We start from the raw sequence: 12,290 nt of genomic DNA on the forward strand, positions 1-12,290 counted from the left end.
GGTTTTCCCAATTCTTTAATAATTTCTGCGAGGTCTGGGTAGAAGATACATCCCTGGCGACAACGAACTAACTCTATGGTTGCGTAATGCCAATCTGAAGAATTTAATATAATAGAATGTAAAGATAATGGCTTATCAATAATATAGGTACCTGCTTATAAAATAGTATATTAACTCAATGTCATTGATTAACTCTATCATAATCAAATGAAATCTTGAAAAATGATTTTTTTTTTATTTTAATAACAAACATCTTTTAATTACCTACTATACAATTCAGTCGCTTCTCGTAATGCTTCCACCTCTAAAGATTGATGATGGAACAAATTATTACTTACATATCTTTTGTCGACTTCAGTCGCGTACTTTCTGCTACATATTGTGTATTTGCCACACATTAATGGAGTAAGTACAGTCCAAAATTTTTGAAGTAACGAAAATTATATTACTTCGATTTAAATCAAAATGATGGTAGTTATCCGCTGGCGGATTTGAAACAAGATCTTATATGTAAGGACAAAGCCTCAAAGAAAGGCGTTTGAGCCGAAAGCTGGCTAGAGCAGTCTAGTCACCCCGAATTCCATTGGGTCAAAGATTTTTTCCAATAAGTATTTTCATGATGATATTCCTCCAATGTATGCTGGATTCTAAAAAATCCTAAGTTGATGTTGTAAATTGGTATTATTCAACATTTGGGATGTAAATAAATCAGGATTTGGGGTTCAACGAAATCATAATTATACAGGTTGCCATAATGAAAAACATTTTTGAGTTGGGTATTTTTAATTCGTAAACTTAAATCTTCATACACGTAATTAAGGAACAAAAACCAAAATAACCTCTCTAAAGATAACGTAACATGTAAGAGTAATGTAAGTACAAAAAAATAAATGCATCTCAGTTGCTCTTTTAGCGAAATGTTCTTTAATTAAGTATTTATAAGTGATATATCTATCTCTTGGCAATCAAATTGTGGCGGATTTTTTTAAATACAAAAATTAAAAAAATAACACCGCCATTTCGCCAAAGAGAGCCGCTGACATGCACTTGAACATAAAATGGAAAGCCCTAATAAAATAACTAACGTATTTGAGTTGAATCATCTTTAATAAAAAAAAAGTTATCAATTCTTTTTAACAGGACATAATATTAATTCTAATTTGACCATCGCTTCGGCAGTGCTGGAAATGTGCCTTGTAGCTTTTTTTTAATTTTCGCGAAACGTCATAAAAAAGAAAATAACGCAATATCAGCTTTTAAAGGGTCGGCGGTATTCAGTGTGTATACAAAATTAAACGATGAACGATTCGAGCTTTTCAGGAACTGGTAAGCCATGAATATTTTTTTAATATAATATATAAAAGTGTAACAAAAAAATATGGTGGTAAATGTGTTATAATTTCGTCTATGGAAATTGAAGTCCCACAAAAATAAAACATTTAGATGTATTTACCCAACTAAATTTAGTTTCAATAAAATATTTTGTTTAATATATCAAATATCTCCCCAATCAATCAACAAAATAGTTAAAATTCATGACTTATCCCGAAAATATAAGTGAGATTTTCACCGTTTGATAATGTATCGAAGCTCCGTACTTCTATAAAATATTCACAAAAAATACGACTTCCCTTTACTCCGCCCCCCTTTCTATAATATTAAATAACTAACACGGTAGATTATAATAACAAAATAAACGTGAAAATTAAATGCAGGTACAATATTCGAGGATCGACTCGTTCTCCACAGTAAAAACTAACCGTAGACTAAAAAAGTTTATATAAAAAGCTACATAATAAAACAAATTCCCGCTACAAACTACAATATATAACGTACATTTTCATTTCTTCAATTGCCGTTCGTATTCTGTACATTTTTTTTAATTTAATGGAAGTCAAAGCATTGTTTTTTTTTTGTTTCATTAACATAATCTGGTCGAGCAGTAAAAATATGAAAACAGAATTATTCTGACATAATTCCATTTCGCAATTTTTTCGGCGACCCCTAATCATTACTGTTCTATAGCATTATTTTATTTAAATTGAATTTGATATTTTTTCTCCATTTCTAATAGTTATTACAAAATATATATGGTATTTACTTAATGAATTCGAGTATATAAAATACTATTTCCTCTTTCCTCCCATCACAAGGCACATTCCGCACTAATCGGTATTTTTAAAACATCGAAAGTGACGAAAAACCTTAAAGCGGTTCCAACCTACATAAAATTTACAATGTTCTCAACATGTCCTTTCCCGAAACATATATCTATCGGGGAAGAACCACCCCTTGGGGCAAGTATGATTTAAAATAAAACTTTTTAACTTTCAAAAATAAAAATGCCCCCCTGACACATTTTAAAAGGGGGGCGTGTGACAAACAGGAAACTAAGTAAAATAATCTTAAGAGTTTTACAACATGACATAATAATTCTGTAGTAAGATGTCAAAACACGATGTCAGTTTTTCTAAATTTCTAAATTCAGGAGAGCAATTTCAACAAATCACATATTAATGACAGCTTATGTCTCCCAATCTATTTTAATCATATTTTGATATATTGTAGATTTCAGAGACGAGTCTGAATGTATCATGCTTTACCATCTTACTACAGAATTATTGTATCAATTTAGTTAGGTTATAAAAACATGCATTCGTCAAATCGTGATTTGTTTTCTTGGACTGGAATAATACTGCTAAATAATCAGGTTATGTATTATAATTTGTATGAAAACACTCATACGAAGAAAATTAGACTGAAAAACCGATTCATAATCATCACAAAAACGACTTTAATTACGAAAAATAAGAAGTAAAATTTCAGGTCCACGGCATTTATTAAAAAAAATGATTTTTACAATTCGATAGACATTTAAATAGTATACGCGGTACGTACTCACTTACTTTTAAATTTAATGGTTTAAAATTACACTTTATTATTGAAATTCGCATTTAAATACAGTTACGGGAGGCATCCCGAATGACTAAAAGGTACGTAATTATTTTTTAAATATTTATTTCGAATCAACTCAATTGTAAAATTGAATCAAACTGGAATATATACCATTATTTAAATTGTGAATCTCAAATAAATGCTACATACGTGTTTTTAAAATTTAATTAATTAATTGCGCTTCAGTCAAGCGAATATTAGAATATATTATGTAAATGCTTTTTGAGGTTATTGTGAACTGGACTGATGGATTCAGCCAATTTTCTTTCATGAAGTGTTTTTTATACAAATCATCGGGCGCAGGAAAATCAAGATATTATCAATTGTTATTAACGAAAAAATCATAACACACCATGAGTCGTTTATTTAAAGATTTTTTGTCCGATGAAGATTGAGCAATATAATTACAGTCTTAGCTTATGATACGTATTGTCTTTAGGGAAATCTGGTTGTCATTAGTATCATAAAATGCTATTTTAATAATATTACTAGCACAAGTAACAAATCAGTTGGTAAGATATCCGATTAGAAATAGCAAAAAGAAAACAAAACACACTTTTTAATTACAAAATAAGTGGATGTGTAAATCTATATGATTTTACACAGTAATAATATGTATATAGGTGAAGCTATCCTAAGCAATTAGGATTATACATTTAGTCATTTTTATACAAACTCCATTAAATTTATGAGGCAGCAGGATAGGGAATTAAATTTTGTACGCAGTTTTGCTCAATCAACATATATATTACGTTATTCACCACACAAGTGAAACTATAACGTATTTAATAATAAGCAAATACTCGATTATTTTTTATTATCAAAAGTACAAAATTAGTGAGAAATTTTAAACAATTCTGTTACTTAAATAAAACGTCATTTTGGAATTTCTTTCTAATTATTAAGTATATTAAAAAATAGCTCGTATAAAAATATTTACAAGGAATATTAATTATCAGCATGGTTTAAAATTGACTGCAACTTTTGCTTTGGCACTCCTAAAAATGGATACAGTAGTCTCTACCGATCAGAAGAAAAAATTTATATAGTTATTATTCCAATATATTGGAAACAAGATTAAAAGAAACACGCTCGGCTGAATAATTTATTACCATAAATTGTGGCGACGTTACGAAGTTGACAGTAATTTGGCATGGACAAAATTGAAACCTCTATCCTGTATCTTCGTACAATTTTATTTTTGGATCAGGTGGCTTCTCACAAGCGTCGTCGGGTAGGGAGGGTCATCTCGCGAACGGGCAGACTTGAGGAACGTTGACTTTTTACTATCGCATAAAAAGTTTTATCAATATTATACAAGCTGAACGTTTGGCTATTATAAAATATAGTATAATTAGCAAACCCTTGGGGTGCGGTTAAATCGTAACAAATTCTAGGAACATATTTATATATTGTGGCAGTCCGTCCGCGGTGACCCTCATAACTACCGACTCCTGTATTTTATAAATAAAAAAATATCTTCCTCCGTGAAGTATTTATTTCTTACAAGTCAATCAAATATTCCTAGGCGAATATTTTATAATAATTTTCAACAGTCACAAATTCGATTAGTCTGTTTTAATTAATTATAAGAATATATCGCATATTTAGCTATATTTTATCAATGTAAAGCATTAATTAAACTTAACGTTTAGCATATCCAAATATCATTAATTAATCAATATCATTACATTACTTTTTATTTACATATAACAGCCTGAATGCGAAACCGAAAACAAAACAAATTATCCATGGCCGAAAAACATATATGATGGCCTCGTCTCCGCGCTCCCGTCTAATTCTCTCCAGAATCTCTCGACATTAAAAACAAATACAATCGGAACACACCGACAAATCTATACTTCAGGCGGAAGCCGATACAATACGAACTACAATTCGATACCTTACAAACTAGTCTTAAACTTAGGGATGTACATAATCGTCTTAAAATCCACTATCATACATAATAAAATTAACAGATTACTCAAGAGATACATCTGCTACGCGGCGCGCGAGAGTCCGTTCCTATCGGCGACTGGCGTCACTGATCATCGGAAGACGGTTCGTCTCCGGCGCCGCGACCTGATCGCTCTCCGGATGATGCGTCAGCCCGTGAACAACGCTTCATTTCCGAATACGCCGACGGCTATCGCGGGGGTCGCTTCCGTAGAGTGCGCGAGGCAAACGAGGCCTCGCCGCGTCGGGAAACCTTCCCTCCTTGGAGGGCGGTCTTTATACGCTTTAAGCGTTCTTAGGTCTCCGGGCTGCGAGGTCGAGCCGGAGATGTCGCACGCGAGCCAGGAGCCGCGACTGTCTCGCGCGGAGCTGTTCTCGCTCACGTTCTTCGCGCTGTAACCGCATGCAGAGCGCAGCTGCTTCGCGGAGGACGACAACTTTAGGAGCCCGCTCCTTCTCTCTGATGTTTGGTACTTCGCGTTTCAGCTCATCGAATAGGTTCTTCAAACCTATTCTTCTCTGTCTCTCCATGTCGTTGTGAAGGGATCGCTTCTCGATGTTATCTGCCTCTGAGTCTGAGTTGGGTGATGAGTTTCCGCGCCGTTTCGGTGGTGACTGTCGTGGACTGTGTGATTTGTTCATTTTAGGTCGTTTTCTGTGTTTTGATGATTGCTGTTGAGGGGAGTGATCACGTGTCCTTTTCCTGGGCCTAGGTGAGGGGGAAGGTCTGACGGGTCGCTGTTGGCGGTTGACAACCATAGCGGAAGCCACGGCACACTGCAGTTGATGACGGTCGAGGGCTGACGGGTTGGTGGGCAAAGCGACGGCGCTACGCGCGCCAGGTGACAGTTTCTCGCCCAATGACTCTACGTCAATTTCTTCCTCTTCTGTGGACAAAAAAGAAAAAATAACAATTAGTATCAAGCTTGAATTAGGTACAAAATTGTATCATAATATTTGGAAAATTCGCAAGTACCACCCAGGTGCCTAGATACGCTTATCATTCCATCATAATTAATATAAACGAGGTTCGTCTTTCGTGTTTACGGTTAAAACATCACGATTCGAGCTAAGTCTTAATTTCTGAACTTGATGCGAATGTATCAAATAATGACGAAATGCATTCTCACTTAGCACATATAGTAAGTGAACGGTCAATGCGCGAAGTCGAGAAGTCATCGTGGGCGTCCAGCATCTGACTCATGCCACTAATTGTGTGAACTCGCCCCACGGTCTTGCTTGCCTCTTATTGCGATGTCACAACCTCTTAAGTTTGTCCGTATAAGGAGAGCCTACTCTAGCATGGGTGATAACTGCACGTTCGTTCATTCATCTCAAATGCATCGCCTGAGGTAAAATAATTCCTGATTGCACTTCGCCTCTGAGACCATTTAACAATCAGACTTAAAAAATATTCAATTCATTTTTACCGCAATCAATTGCAACTTGGTAGAACTAATATGCAAGATAGGTATATATTCATTTAATTTTTTCGGTAATAAATGTCTTCCAAATTAAAATTAATATAATATAATATAAAGGGCAACAGATGTTTTCAGATGTCGTATCTCTACTATCCAACGTGGGTTGCCGGTTAGGTAGGTACTACCTACACCCATTTGATTGCAATAAAAATAATAAGCTAAGTGACGGATGAAATTACAATTCAAGAGTTTAGTCAATTAATTCAATACATCCACCAATTTTAATTCAATTGGTGACCCTGACAAGTACTTTAAGAACACTTTATGGGATCAGGATTGGACGTATCGATTACAAGAGTGCCAAATACATTAATTAACATTACATATACGAATATGTTAATAAATATAATAAATTACTTTCACAGTGATAGTGTGGGTGCCAGAAGGTGTTTAATTAGTTTCACCGCACCGCACCGCACCCATTGCACCTACATATTTTTAACCGTACCTTTTTTTTATTGAGATGCTATCAGCATGCATTATTGCACTATAGTTAGCATGAAATAGAAAGTCTTGCTATGTAATGAGTCATAGTTTGATTCCTACGAATGGAAAACCGGTAAGAGGCAAGATGTCTTACGATGACGTCTTCGTCTATTGTGTTTCTTTGAGATGTGATGAGTAACGGATAATAATAGAAACGTATGCAATAAATGCACGATGATAAGTATTGCATCAAGAATGCACTTGGGTTAGTTACTGTGTCAAAATTAATGTGACAATACGTTAATAGGAAACAAGCGAATAAATAAAACATAACATTACTGAGAATGGGTTTAAAGAAAAATAAAATTCAATGTCAGATGTAGGGGGAATAAAAGATCGTATAAAAACGACGAAAAAGAGCTTAGGACGTGTATGACTGCAAGCGCTGCGAATAATGATTATCATGATAACTACATACAGAATATCGATAGGATCAATTTATTTGATCGTTCTCTCTCTCGGCGGTCCAAGTAACTGAAATATATTAACAAAAAAAGGCTCCGGATTCGACAGCCATACAGGGCAACGTTGTTGGCTATAAACTTAAGTATTTGATAGCAGGTACGAGGTAGCAAAATACAATGAAGAATGTTACATGCTTAAATCGGGTGTATTGAATAAAATTTTTTTTTAAATACTAGTAAGTGCAAGTTGGTATTTACGTTATAAAATTTGGAGAGAAAGTGAGTATATTTCCTTAGTGATAACTAGTCTAATATTTGCTTAATAGTACGTTTTATTAGTTGGAAGTAGTGTATTGTTTGATTCGCCCACACACTTTGTCATATTTTAATGTAATACGCTATTTAAGGTGCCATGGTTATTGCAGGTTATATGACAGCATTATTGTAATTAATTTTTCGGACTCCAGGCCCTCTGCCAATTTAGGGACACTGGGATTATAGCCCTATGGTAAATTCAGGCCTGACTGACGCTGTCTCGGAATCAGAGATAGTAGAGTAAACTTATTATTGGTAAGCTATGCCAATATTGACATTATATTTAATACATATCTACGAGATTTCAGCATGGGCACATTTTAGTCGATCCCCACCCAGTTTGCGATGAATATGGGTGGGTGAAAGTCTCATTAAACCCATCTCAATTTATTAGACAAAACATCCCCGAAGCATAGTTATTTTTATGAAACGCGTTCAATTTTTCGGCAGCCTCCGTGAACTGCAAGTGCAATGGTAGTTAAAATGTTTTTGGCCTCATGTTGGTTGCATGAGGTGTGTTCCTCTTAGGCCTAGTTCCTAAGCCGCCGAAAAAAAAACTCGCCGTGTATGGCGAATTCGGAGCGACTCGCTTCGTTATTTTCGGGCATGATTCGCCAAGCGACCAGTTTTTCGGACGCTGGCCGTCTTTTGAGTTACTAGTCCGCGAATCTCTGGGAGCGGAATGCGGTGGCGCAGTCACCGGGTGCTGCGGCAGCGGGGTGGCGCAGGGTAAGGGGGCCCGCAGAAAACTGTGTCGGCCCTGCGGTACACCACGCCGGAGCGAAGAATTTCAGACTGGGAGGCGGCGAGTCACGACTCGCTCCATGCAGAAACGGTAGTAAGGTAAGAATTGCACCTCAAATTTCAATGAAGATAGATGAAGGAGAAAAAAAAAACGAAAATATTAATTGGCGTCACGAAACGTTCATAATATTCCTAATTTGAGCTCTGAAATATTTTTATAACTGGTTCAGTAGATTATGCAGTTGGTCATCGAACCTTGGTTCTGTTGTCAGTCTTTTAGCGTGGGTATTTAACATATAGAAAGTACCTATATCATTTTTAAAAACCTCAGAAACATACCTATATACCTATTAGAAAAAAAACTTCAGCAAATGAGATTCAAAATAAAATACTTCGCTTTCCAGCATTTAAATTGAGCCATATAAGACTCATGCAAATTAATTCTAATAACTGTTTTTAAGAGTTACTTCAAGTTCAACATATAGAAAGGAAATCAATTTTGTAATCAATAAAGGTAAATGAAATTAATTGTTATAATCGACGTCATGTGCTAGCCAAGATCTATTATAGACGTTCTTGTACTTTATTCTATAATGAATGTAATAATTTTAAATCGGGTGCTATATTCAGCATTGAATACAAAAAAACTACACGTAGAAAAGATTATCTGAAAATAATATGTATATAACCAATCGAACAATGTACTTTCTTCGTAATGATTGCAAATAAAACTACCCGGTTTCTCTCGTAAAAAATCTAAACGTCAATAATAATAATAATTATACGTTAATTTTACTGGTGATCATAATTAATTATAAAAAGGTGCCCATGGCAATTTTAATAAGTTGTTACTATACTAGTTGAGATCGGCAATTTGCGGAAGAAAAAATAAGTAGGAATGACAACCATTTCGCTAAAGGCAACGTCCGTAATAAGTAACAATAATCGGTGCCGTGAACAAAAATCCGCCGGTTCGCTTAATTGGCCAAGTGAAAAGACAAATGATTAATTAAACAGTTCGATTGAGACACTACTTATTGGAAAGTTCCATTTCTAATCGGCGGATTGAAACAAAAGTGAGAATTTGTCGTTTGGATCGACTTTTAAATAATAGATCGGTTGACAATAAACAGGTGTCAAGAGCGAAAATGTTAAGATGATGGTGTGATGTGGGTAGAATAGTTTTGCACTTGGGAAAATACAAGTGACTATGCAGTTATAAGACATTTAAAACATGCTATAAAGATATACCATTATAATTAATTAGAACGTGTAACACTGACATCCCGTGGGGATACAACTTTTAAAAGCAGCGAGATTTCCGTGAAGCGGCCGATGCGGTCGCTTCGTTAGAAAGTACTAACATCCTATTTAAAAAAAAATCATATAACCTCCAAATCCAAATATGGCAGGGTAGTAGACCCTACAATACCACCTAAGCTGAAGAAATGCTAGACACCATCTACGTATGCATAAGTGCGACGTCACTGCAGCATAATATCTAGGACAAATATTAATAATTTTAGGCAGTCTTTGGGTTGCGCGCAGTGAAATGACAATCATCTGGGAGCAAGTACATACCTCTAAAATAGTGGTCAGTAGAAGGCGTGGAATGCAATGGACAAGCGCCGCATGACTTCCAAGAATTTCAATCGTCGCTTTTATAGTAGATTCATTTATAATTTTATATATTGGAAAACACGTAGAAATTTGTTGAAGAGTATTAATGTTAAGTGTTAATGAAAAAATAGTGAGGAACGTATTAATATTATTACAAAATAAATCACAAACACACAATAATTTATCATTCCTCGATAAAAAGACGTCGTTAGTTTACGTTTGCCCTTGACAAAATATTAACGCGAAGACTAATAGAGACCATCAAAATAAAAGCTATAACAAATTAACTGATGGGTCGACAAATTAGCTCCATCCTTCATAGAGGCCGGGCGCTGCAGACCCGTAGAATGCGGCGAGTCCACAGTATGTGCGGAGGGGGTAGCGAACCATCGGGGATAACGACCCCTGACAAGCGTCAGGGCGTCTGCACCCATCGATCCAGACGCTGTGACGTCATCGCGCGCCAAAACTGGACGCCGGCGCAGACGACGCCACTAATTCTCCCTCCCCCCGCCTTACGAGGCCTTACGCAACAAATGCGGCGTCGCCGGTCGATTTTCCGCCGCTCCCACTAACTAGACATGGCCAGCTCAACGCGGCAAGGTTTGGCGGGAAAATTTCGCGGGTTTATTGCGCCTGCGTGAGATAGGGCATGGACGGCTGAGATGAATGCATTGAATTAATATCTCAATTTAAACATAATTATACTACTATCAGACTAATCTTACGTACATTATTTTGATACTTTTCTATAATTTATTATTCGTTGAAATATCGTTCAATACACTTCCTCTTTGGACTTAAAATACTATGTTACGTTATTAGAATAATAAGTTTACTGAGATCTGTTTTTGCGGACGGACGGGGTTTAATGCGGTGCATAACTTGATTGCATGTAATAATTAATGCATTCAACAATAATTACTACTTCATTCGACAATAATTAATACTTCAATAATTTAAATTGGAACATAGATACTTTTAAATAAGTATTTGAATTTGGAACACAAATATTAATTTACGAAAAAATAATATTTTATTTGAATTTGAATTTGGAAGTGAGACACGATAATCTTAAATTACATATTAGCAAAGTTATATTCAACATACCAATGTCCGATTGAACCCGTTTGATTAGTGTTGGGCCGCGGTAATTAAACCGGACTAATTTAAAAAAGGCAATGAGCTGTACCAACAATAAAATTATCCGAGTGGAATTGTTGAAATTGTCTCCATGACTCATTAGCTCTATTCTTGGTGACACTTGGTAACCCAACTCGTTAACACATTCCAATGGCAATCATATTAAATAAAATGGACGGAAATAGGACATTCTTGCGTGTGAATTATGTTCTATACGTCGGCAGCTATTCTATATTGTGCCAAAATAATTAATAGCACGATTGTGGAGTATGTAATTGGTTGAAATTATAGATGTATTAGACTTTGCAGTCTGTTTCGGGAGATAAAATTGATACTTTCAAAAAAAAAAAAAAATCACCCATGAGGTCATACATATGTGCACGAATGTTAGTAAAGAAAGCATTATAACATAATGTTAAAATTAATCAAACCATGTGAAAGGCGATGTTGATAATAGGTATCGCAAGACCGGCCCCGCTGGGGTCGTGCCAGAATGTCATACGCTGGGCGGGCTTTATCGTGGATTTGATTAATATAATCTGCGATAAGCGATTACTCCCCCCTGCGAAACCGCAGTAAAACTAAACTGGTACTAGCACAACTTGCCATACATGCACCTATATAAAATTAATAACGACCGTGAAAGTATCACACAAAAACGCGTAGACTTGTTATCAGACGGTATTATTCAATAATAAAAAATAGATAGTAGGTATGTATTATTCGCTCTAGAAAGTCGACTGTCGCGGCTTTCTACGATTGTAGTGACTATAATAACGCTTCGTGTACCTGTACATATTATACGCATGTAAATGTACAGGCATCGGTAAAGTGCCATGGCGCATTCGTACACAGTGAAAGATACATTTATTATAACTTATAAGAAACGCTCTTCTTTATACAAAAGATTATCACTTGAAATATTTTTGGAGATTGAGGATAGGTCGGCCAATGTAAGTAGTCTTTGTATGACAGGTTTTAAAAGTTTTTTTAAAAACAAACAAAAGAACTACAATAAAGGTCAAAAGCGAACCCGTTAGTGTAAAAAGCGAACAATGCTAATATTTGTTTTTTTTTTAAGAACCGTGCAATCAATCAAAACTGATGGACCAATAAGAACAAAAGAGTAAATAAACAATGTATTGCATTGGCTATACATAGACACATTAAAAGATTTGGCAAT

At 35.4% G+C, this 12,290-nt stretch overlaps 1 protein-coding gene across 2 annotated transcripts in view; it reads right to left on the bottom strand.

Moving 5' to 3' along the window:
* Positions 1-764: 764 nt before the first annotated feature.
* The window catches only part of Myc (bHLH transcription factor Myc), a 61,487-nt gene continuing 49,961 nt past the window's right edge, over positions 765-12,290 (bottom strand). For both annotated transcript variants that reach the window (XM_085959878.1, XM_085959880.1), the window contains exon 3: positions 765-5,798. In XM_085959878.1, the coding sequence (XP_085816004.1) occupies positions 5,197-5,798 (602 nt within the window). In that variant the 3' untranslated portion in view covers positions 765-5,196. The remainder of the gene's footprint in view (positions 5,799-12,290) is intronic.

This window comes from Rhyacophila brunnea, unplaced genomic scaffold (genome assembly GCF_057557595.1).
Source record: "Rhyacophila brunnea isolate RB1 unplaced genomic scaffold, BYU_Rbru_1.0 scaffold_9, whole genome shotgun sequence".
Classification (NCBI taxonomy): domain Eukaryota; kingdom Metazoa; phylum Arthropoda; class Insecta; order Trichoptera; family Rhyacophilidae; genus Rhyacophila; species Rhyacophila brunnea.